This window comes from Crocodylus siamensis, chromosome 11 (genome assembly GCF_052110815.1).
Source record: "Crocodylus siamensis isolate JL-2025a chromosome 11, ASM5211081v1, whole genome shotgun sequence".
Lineage (NCBI taxonomy): Eukaryota > Metazoa > Chordata > Crocodylia > Crocodylidae > Crocodylus > Crocodylus siamensis.
In genome coordinates, this window is record NC_143405.1 from 58,977,752 (window position 1) to 58,988,316 (window position 10,565).

The 10,565-nt window shown below is 40.8% G+C and overlaps 1 protein-coding gene across 2 annotated transcripts in view; it reads left to right on the forward strand.

Moving 5' to 3' along the window:
- PDZRN3 (PDZ domain containing ring finger 3) overlaps positions 1-9,333 on the forward strand; it is a 186,338-nt gene extending 177,005 nt beyond the window's left edge. For both annotated transcript variants that reach the window (XM_090021474.1, XM_090021475.1), the window contains 5 exons: positions 75-173; positions 2,777-2,839; positions 3,920-4,021; positions 5,031-5,147; positions 6,906-9,333. In XM_090021474.1, the coding sequence (XP_089877600.1) occupies positions 75-173; positions 2,777-2,839; positions 3,920-4,021; positions 5,031-5,147; positions 6,906-8,459 (1,935 nt within the window). In that variant the 3' untranslated portion in view covers positions 8,460-9,333. The remainder of the gene's footprint in view (positions 1-74; positions 174-2,776; positions 2,840-3,919; positions 4,022-5,030; positions 5,148-6,905) is intronic.
- Positions 9,334-10,565: the final 1,232 nt, after the last annotated feature.

A 10,565-nucleotide genomic window follows, 5' to 3' on the forward strand; every position in this document is an offset into this window, starting at 1 on the left:
ATTTAAGCAAAATATTTTCATTGCATTTGAAAAACTGCTTTCATCACTCACAGATATGTCATTTCTTTGCTTAGGAGGTGGACTTGCATCGAGTGAACAGCCAGGACAAGCTTGGCCTTACTGTCTGTTATAGGACCGATGATGAAGATGACATTGGTATTTATGTAAGCGAGGTAAGATTGAGCAGCTTGACGCAAGATACAATTTGTCTTTTAAATGGCAGTGGTGGATTTAAGACAAATGCCATCCTTGCTCCCATTCATACCATATCTGAAGCCCTTCCAAGAACAGCTGGAAGTGGAATAATGTGAAGCGAGCTGATTATTTTTCCTTTTCTCCAAACTGCAAGTGAAGTCCTGGGCGCGTTAAAGTCAGTGGCAAAAGCTCCCATTGACTTCAGCAGAGCCAGGTTTCCACTCTCTATTTCAGTGGAGTGTACTTCAAAAAACAAGACTATACCATAGCAAACAGTTTTCCTCCAGCATTTCTCATCTGTTTCTTTTCTTCTGTGCTTTCCTCTTCAGTACTGACATATTTATGTACATAAAATACAGACTGAAGTGTTTAATCAGCTTATTGTGTTGCACATCAGTGTGATTTTCCCCTTGGAGGTTCTTTTCCAGGAGCATTTAGGGAAAAAAAAAAATCTCTCTCGGCACCTGTGTGTATAATCCACAAAGAAAACGGAGGTTCTTCTTGCTTCTCCATAAATAACGAACAGAAATTAGTACGTGATCCATGTTCACGCAGATAGTGCAACAGCAAAAATCAACATCTTTTTGCATGGTCCCACTTATTAACTGCGTCTGGCAGAAATGCCTGCTTTTCACCTGTGCCCACATCCTCGGGTAGCAACTGGTGGGGATGAAAATGGCAGCGCTGCTTATTATGATGATGGTCTCTTCAGTGAACACACTTGATTAACAGTCCTTGCAAGTCCATCTTGAGATAATCTTTGAAAGGGATTTCAACCACCCACAGAAAACCGATGCATGTGAATGAGAGGAGGCCTGTACTTCTCCAGTCGCAGCTGTGAACCACATCGTGTGGTCTATACACAGATTAATGGTACCCTGGTTTACTTTACACCTGGCGAGGATTCTTCCTTGTAATCCTACAGACTAAGGCCCATCCACCAAATTTTATAAATGACAATCAGTTTGAAGCCAGCTTTTTAGAGACATAAGCAGACCATTCGCTCCAACTCCTTATTTTGTTGAAGCAGCTTTTACACCTCTGACGCACATGCACACACACGTGCCCGCTCCTCCACCCACTCAAAAGGCTTCAGCAAGAAAGGTCTGAAGACCTCATGGCTTCCATATATTTTGTAGCAAGGCAGCATCAATGAGTACGTCACATTACACAACCTCGAGGGCTGCATTTGTGCAGAGAGATAATGAAGTCCTAGGATAAAACGTCTTGTCCCAAGCTTCTCCAGCCAGCCTTTCAATCCTGTCTCTTGGAATAGCACGGCTCAAAGTAATACTTCCCATTGTCGAGTCCCACAAGTTGTTCCGTGGAATGGCTAAGATACTACAAAGATACATCAGGTTTGGCGGTGGCCTCCTCACGGGTGTAAATCAGGAAGCACGTCCTCGATTTCATGGCAATTAGTCTGGATTTACAGTGGTGGAATGGATGGCAGTGAAAAAGGCAGCCAGGGTGAGATAAACAGATTTCCTTTCATGGGCCTGAGCCTGCGAGTAAGAAGTTAGCTCACTTCAGAGAGAGAACAAAGGAAATGATACCCAGCACGCTCACAGGAACACCCCATCATTACCATCCTAACGACAGGGATCCTTTTATGGTATGACTCCTTGCACAAGTTCCCTAGGTTCTACTTTAATAGGAGTAATAATGACTATATTAAGCAACCCTGGGAGCTCTTCAGTCACCCGTTTTAGGGTCTGCTTAACTGTTGCAAACTCTTTGATCTTCTTTTAGAGGCTGGAAAAATTACTACAAAAAAGTACATAGAAAGGAAACTAGTTGCGACTTCACAGAAATCTGTGTACACATTCACTTTTTTATTTGGCATAAAAAGTGACTTTTTCCATGTTTCCACTTGGGACAAAATACAAGTTTTTGTCTGAAACTCAAAAACTTTTCAGATAAACATCTATGACATGACAATGATTTTCCTAGCCAGTGCAAGCTGTTCCTCCAAGTTTGGTAACGCCTGCACTAGCCTATTCCAATCTATGGACAATGCCAGGGTAAATGCTTTAACTGGGGTTTAATCCTAATGTTCTCGTACTTACCAACCTAGAATTCGAAAATTTACTTTATGTATCTGTCAATTCCACATTTAAAACTGCCAATAATATATTAATGTTCACTGCATTTCATTTCTGCGTTAATTTTTTCCTAAGTGATATAAAGAGAAAACCGCTCCAAACATGTTTATTCCTAATTCTGCGTCGCAGGTAAAAGACATACAGGCTCAGATTACAGCCCTGCATGTAAACATCAGAATGTTAAATAACAAAACCCAATTAACTCATGCAATGTTTAATACAAACCTGGTGTCTTCTTCGGTGATTCGTGGCATGAAGAAAACATTTTGTATTTTACTCGGACACTTTCACCTCCGTTTCACCCCTTCTCATGAAAGCAAGTGAAAACTCTGTAATCATTAGGTGAGAAGACCCAACCATGGACCCAGCATCTCTATATAAAATACATTACTCACATCATAAGCATGGTTTAAAATGGGAAGTGAAGGACTGAGCTTTTAAACCTCCAACACATTTACAACTCTTCTGTTTTGTAGATCGATCCCAACAGCATTGCTGCAAAAGATGGTCGTCTACGAGAGGGAGATCGCATTATTCAAGTATGTTGTGCAAATGATTGAGAGCTTGATTGCATAGCCCAATAAACCACAGCCATTCAACTGTATACATCAAATTGCTTCATTAACTTTATTTTAGGATCACTACCATGGGAGTCATTCCACGATTGTCTGATACGTGAAGCTTTTTCAAAAGATTTTCCTTTGAGCTCCTGTTTAGCTGGTTTAGTCAAACCCCTAATGGCTAGATTTTGGTAGCCTCGGTCACGTGGAGTAAGTCCTATACTAACCCAAACAGGAATGGCTGAGTAAAGGTTGATAAGCCATTTTTGCACTGAGGTGAGATGTTAACCCTCCACCAAAGATACCTGCCTCATTCCCTGGCAGTGATGGATCCTTTCCTCCCTCCCTAATCCTGGTCTGCACCGTAACGTTTTACCAGTACACCTTGCCTTTTGCAGAGATGCTTGGCACCCATTAACACTGAATTCTGTCTCCCTCTATTTTTGCACATGGCTGCACCCATTTTCAGTGCAACACAAGCATTTTCTTTGCAGACAAAGAGCCCCACTCCGGACTCCTATACAGGATCCTCCTACTGCAGTCCCACGGTGCACATGCTTTTTTGGAGCAACCAATTTGGTAGCACTTTAGTACTCTGCTGCCAAGGGGTCCCAGTGATCAGATGTCCAATTCGTGTCTAAATGCCAAGCAAGTCTCCATAGCCACATACAGCCTCCAATCAGCAAATCTGCCACAACACCTACAACTTCTGCCACAACTTCATCAGTGACCTGATGAAGAACATCTTGCATTTAAGGCTTGCCTAATTTTATTCCAACCATGCAGCTGGTCCAATAAAAGATATCACCCTCCAAAAAAAAAAAATAAAAAAAAAAATTCCTTGCCTCCCAGGTAATTCCTTGGCCATCATGGCTATAACATCGCTCTGACACTGCCATAACATTTACGTACATTCTCCACTGTTGCAGATTCACGCAGGGACACTATGTACCATGTTTCATCCCAGAATCTATCCAGCCAGGCAGCCTGAAAGAAAATGTGTATCCAAACTAAAGGATTTTACCCTTTTGCTGATTCTTCTTTATTCAATATTTTTAGATTAATGGCATAGAAGTACAGAACCGAGAGGAAGCTGTGGCACTCCTCACCAGTGAAGAAAGCAAGAACGTCTCCTTACTTGTAGCAAGGCCAGAAATTCAGGTATCGTTGCATCCAGTACACAAAGCTACCTTATATTTACCATAAATTTAAAACAGAGAATCTGCTTCCTAGAAAAGTAATAACTTGTTTTTTAAAGAGGGTTAAGATTTCTATTTAAAACTGTGTTCTGCAGTTAGATTGGATGCACGCAGCATCTGAAATAAGGGAAGTCTGAGAGTTCATGATCTTTACATGACATTTTGCAATTCAAGTTTCATGAATTATTAATATGTGTTTCAGTCTGGTTAAAGACATAGCTAGTACATGTTACAGATGGTTATAATCACACTCACTAGAAGGTGTTACAAATGATTACAAGCTGCAGTTATAAACAACCTATTGAACCCTATAGTAAACCCCCAGCAATTGTTCAATCATTTATTAAAACATCATTAATCATTTAGTAGCCTTTTATAAACCCTCGCTAAAGTGGAGCCTTAAAGCAAAGTGCGACTCGCATTTTGGCTAAGTCCAAGCTGTTACTCTCAGCTGCAGGGTTTGGGTTTGACACAAGATCCTTGACTCTTCCTCTACGTCAGAGATAAGAAGCGTCATGCTCATTCAGCAGCATTTACTCCAATTATTAGTGGGGATATATGTCTGACTTTCTAACAGTGCTTGCCCATGCTTGGCATAGTTCCGGTTTGGGCTTGTGAACACAGTGATACCCACTCCCCACCTTTTTTTTCTCCTTGAGATAAGTGGACACGACATTGGGGGTGGAGGAGAGCTTGTTGTTGAGAATAGATTTCTATTCTGATTGACAGAACAGCTAAATCAATTACTATGGGACAGATTTTACTATTGGAGAGCCAAGCACGCAAATGCAAGGAAAAGATTGGGAAGATTAGTGTTTGCACTTAAGAATAGTTCATGCAGGAGACATGCACAGCTGAGATCACTGTACTGTGCCTCCCTTAATCTCCTGTTAATTTGCTGCAAAGAAGTTGCCTGTGTCTGTCACATTACATTCATATTTGGAGTGTTGTTGCTGTTCCCTATCCTGCAGCTGGATGAAGGCTGGATGGATGATGACAGAAATGATTTTCTGGATGACTTGCACATGGACATGCTAGAGGAACAGCACCACCAAGCAATGCAATTTACTGCCAGCATACTTCAGCAGGTAATGTTGTGTGATGCTGTCAAAACCTCACATTACACTTAGGGAGTCTAATACTGAACTTGGCTGAATGTATTTACCGGGACTTTTAATGTGGATGTTTGGTTTGTGCTAAATCATGATGTTCCATGACTCAAATCAAGAATCATGTAAACCACATGGAAAGTATCATATCAATAAGCAAAGCCATTTTCAAATCCTCTCTCCTCCCCTTTAACACAAATGCAGTTCAAGGCTTTAATGCCCTTTCTCATATTCTCCACTGTTTTGGCTTTGCTCTTTGAAAGAAGTCAAAATTAGGTGTGTGGGTGTTAAGAGGATGGACTGGAGAATACTGAAAATGAACAAATGTCAGTATAAAATCAGGTGAAAGATAAAGAATTCTCTATGTGGAAATATTTAATCCTAAATCAAGCATAACATTCTTGGTAGTGAGAGGTTTCCTCCACATTATATACAGTGTTTGTACCACTCAGCTTGGTAGTGGTTAGCCTCAAGCTGGACTATGGAGCGCAGTTCTGGGCTCTACATTTTCAGAAGGATTTAGAGAAACTAGAAAGAATCCAGAGCTGAGTGACAAAGGAGTCAGACTACAAGCTGGATGAAGAAAAATCAAGAGCACTAGGTATAATCGGTTTGGTGAAAAGGAGATTAAGAGTGAACATGACAGCAGGTTTCAAATATTTGAAAGGATGCCGTAAATAAGAGGGAGAACAGTCATCCTCCCCTGCTGCACAACATATGATGCAGAGCAGTTGGCTTAAACCTCAGCAAAGCAGATTTAGCCTAGGTCTCAGGGAAAAAGCAAAAGAACTTCCCTGGAGGTCCCTTCCAAACCTGCGATTCCATGACTGTGATTGTGGTGACGACTATTACAGCAGCACTTACAGAAGTGGAAACCCGGCGTGGCATTCGGCATAAATACACGGGGTCTGCCTCGAAGGCCTTGCAGCCTAAACACATGAGGCAGGCAGCCGATGGGATAACAGGGGGGAAAAGTTTATGTGTGACCAGGGATCCTGGTTTTCTCTGATAAATTAAAAAAAAAAAAAAAAAAAAAAAATCACAAATTGCAAATTCTCTGATAAAACCCCCCAAATCCGCAATTAAAATGAAACGCCTATATAAAAATTGTAAATATATCAATAGAACACTGTGTTCAATTGATAGATATAGATATATAGAGACATCCCTCTATCTCTCTCTATATCAACTGAACACAGTGTTTTATTGATATATTTACAATTTTAAAGCAGTCTGGAAGCCTATCAGTGCCCATATCACTACAACAGAATAAATTCTAAATACCTATACATTTTGGTTTTTGATTTGGATATTTCTGGAATTCTGCCAGCCTGTAGAGAACTCTTTGCAAAAGTGCAAAATCCACATGGTCCTCTGCCAAAATGAAAAATTGGCATTTTTGTTGGGGAAAGGGGGAAATCCGTGTTTTTCTCCATTTTCCCTGTGGGAAGCAGAAAACCCAGAAATCTGGTGCAATAATTATACAGTTGGAAATCTAGTCCTGAGCTTTGTAGAAGACCAGAATATGGTTTTCTACAATTACCCTGCCTTGGAGTTCTTTCAAACGTAAAATTTTCTATCTGTGCTGACTAGAAGATGCAAAGAAACTAAACAGCCATCCATGGCAGAGTGAGAAATCTTTAAAATTGCTCTAAAGTTTTTTTCATTATTATTATTCTTTAAAACTTGCAGACTGTTCACCTGTAGACTGTTTTACATTTCGGTTTTTGTTTCCAGAAGAAGCACGATGAAGATGGAGGTACCACGGACACAGCAACGATTTTATCCAACCAGCACGAGAAGGACAGCGGTGTGGGACGCACGGATGACAGCACTCGCAATGACGAGAGCTCAGAGCAAGAGAACAATGCCGATGATCACATGACTTCCTCTAACACTTTAGGGAGCCAGAAGCAGCTGCCATACAGTCATGACACGCTTGGAAGTGGCGACGTGCCGTTCAGCAACGAATCGTTTATCTCGGCTGATTGCACAGACGCCGATTTCCTTGGCATCCCAGTAGACGAGTGCGAGAGGTTCCGGGAACTACTGGAACTCAAGTGTCAAGTCAAGTCTGGCAACCCCTACAGCCTCTATTATCACAACAGTGCCCTGGATATAAGCAAAAGCGACCAAGAGAGCGTCGATAGAGAGCTGGAGATGCTGAACGAGGAGCTGAGGAACATTGAGTTGGAGTGCCTGAACATCGTGAGAGCTCATAAAATGCAACAGCTGAAAGAGCAATACCGAGAGCCCTGGATGCTCCATAACAGTGGGTTCCGCAACTACAACACGAGCATTGACCTGCGCAGACACGAGCTCTCTGACATTACAGAGCTCCCGGAAAAATCCGACAAGGATAGCTCGAGTGCATATAACACAGGGGAAAGCTGCCGAAGTACACCGCTCACACTAGAGATTTCTCCTGACAATTCACTGCGCAGAATTGCAGAAGGAACCGATTGCCAAGCTAACGAGGGGGCAACTGCATACAACGCCTCCCAGAAGAATTTGCTACCTAGCTCGGAAAGTCATGACTCCAGCACTGCTAAGTATCACTCGTCTCCTAAAGATCCTGACCTTGGCAAGCAGCTGGAAAGCAAGGACAGAAAAAACAGCGATGGAAGCAAAAGCCCAACTCACTTTCAAAAACCAGGTGGGTCCTACATCTCCCCATATCATCACTCTCCATACAAGCATGCTCATATCCCTGCCCATGCACAGCACTATCAGAGCTACATGCAGCTGATTCAACAGAAATCAGCTGTGGAATATGCACAGAGCCAAATGAGCCTGGTCAGCATGTGCAAAGACTTGAATTCATCAAGCCAGAGCGAGCCCAGGATGGAATGGAAAGTCAAGATCAGGAGCGATGGGACCCGCTACATTACGAAGAGGCCAGTCAGGGACAGACTGCTGAGAGAGCGTGCCATCAAGATTAAGGAAGAGCGCAGCGGTATGACTACGGATGACGATGCGATAAGTGAAATGAAGATGGGCCGTTACTGGAGCAAGGAGGAACGGAAGCAGCATTTGGTGAAAGCGAAGGAGCAGAGGCGAAGGCGAGAGTTCATGATGCAGAGCAGGTTGGATTGTTTAAAGGAACAGCAAGGTGCAGAAGAGAAGAAGGAAATGAATATCATTGAACTGAGCCACAAAAAAATGATGAAGAAAAGAAATAAAAAGATATTTGACAACTGGATGACAATCCAAGAACTGTTAACCCATGGCACAAAGTCACCCGATGGCACAAGAGTGTACAATTCCTTCCTGTCAGTGACTACTGTATAATCTCCATTGCTGAATTATGTACATAAAACACTACCATTGGGGTAGAATTCACTGCCTCGTTCAATGTGGCAAGTTTTTTGTATATAAGATACAGTCATCCACTTTATAGTTCAAGTACTGAACTCTACAACTCTGGGCGCTGACACTGTTGGAGAGCGGAGAGAAAGCTCACCCGTCTACTTCAAAGGCAATATTTACAGACCCTTTTGGAATACTGATTGTACGTTTTATTTTATTTTTTCTTGTTACCATTTACATGAAGTGTTTTAATATCAGCAAATGTATTACCCATACTTACACAGGTAATTTGCTTTTAACCTATATTCATATTAAAAAGTTACACATGCTTTTCTTTGCCTAAACACAAAAGCAACTGCAAATATGTATTTTTTTTTTGTGAAACCATATTTTGTGATATTACTTTGCTGTTGTGTCTTTTGGCGCACAGTGCTGTTTATCAATATTTAGCTCAAGGTTTAAGCTCAAAACTATTGAATTCCTGATAGAGTCAGTCTCCTGTAATATTTAACATTTATCAAAACAGCAGTCTTTTAGAGTTAGGATCAGCATTTAAACATTTTTCTTTGTAAGGTTTCTAAAGGAAGTATATCGGTTTCATCTGAAAGGCCTGAAGCAAAGTACAGTATACTGCAGCTTTAAAGGATTTTAAAGCATGTTTGCAAATGTTGCGACCTGTTGAAAGAATGTGCATGTACAGCCGATTTGTTTATATAAGACAGTTTGTGTAATTTGAAAAGCCCATGGTAGTACCTGTTTGCTTTGTAGATTTGAATGTACTGAATTACAAAATCATGATTAGTTACAAACATTAACAAGTAAATTGAAGTAAAATAAATTATTGTTTTATATTTCATATGCTATGAATTTATTCTTTAGCCCAGAGTCTTGTTCAAGTTGCACTGATAGATCCGGAGTGCAGCAGAAAAGCAAGTTGTTCATTTGCTAGCGGACCGCCTGCTAGATTTTGAATCAGTATGACAAAAATGCACTACACTTTTTTGGGTTTAAAAAAAAAAAAATACATCTTTGTAAACGTCAACCACCGAGAATTATTACAGATAAATAGTAAGACTAGAATTGGATGATAATTCTTCTATCAGCTGACAGAACATTTATTACAGGTAACCTCTGAAGGAAAAGGAAAAAAGGGACTTTTGCCCTATCCCTACTATTTTTTGGCTTTATTTATGATAAACAAAAGTAGCCTGAATATTTGGTGTTGATTCCTCTTCTGACCCAGAACGAGTAGAAACAAAAAGCATTCCCTTCCCCACTCCACTTTTCTTCTCTCTCATTCTTGTTAGAAATCCAGATGTGGTCAAGGCTGACATACTTGAAAAATACTAAATACTCAGAGAGAAGGATGGGAAAATAAGAGGGGAAAAGATTGAAAAGCTGTACAAAAATTGTGTTAAACATTTAACTCCACCGACTGATTAATTTTTGGATGAATTAAGTCATTCAGTGCCTTCAGATGATCGGCAGTGTTTCATTTTGAACAGGCCTTGTGCCTCTCTCTAGGCTCCTCCAGAACAGAGAGAACACACTTTATAATCTTAAGTTTGTCACGGACATACAGACAAAGACAAAGAAAGACGGAAAGAGATGCACAGAAAGAAAGAAAAATCAAACTTTTCAAAGTATTCTGTTCATTATAAAGAAGCAAAATGTATAAGTTATTTTTAAAATCTTTTGCTGGTCACGTAAGTGCAGTATTAAGTGTGTACCTGCTATCCCCCACAGCACTCTACTCTGCAGACTAGGCACCACTTCCTTGTGGAAAGTGTCCCAGCTCCACTGACATAAAATGTACAAAGCTCCGTACATTTAGCACAGATGAGACTCTGCCCTTGAAGCCAATGGGAGTTTTTCTATAGACTTCTTCAGAGCCAGGATTTCACCAAGATGTTTCAGAATATTAAACACCATGATCGTGACATAGCAGAAAAGATAACGTGACTTTTACAACATGGCCTTCAGCAGAAGCAGCTTACTTTCCTTCTCTGACTTGAAGCTCTTCTATTCTGGCTTCTTACTGTATTAAGCCCAAACATAGTAACATTGCTTCTTATAAATTTTAGCATT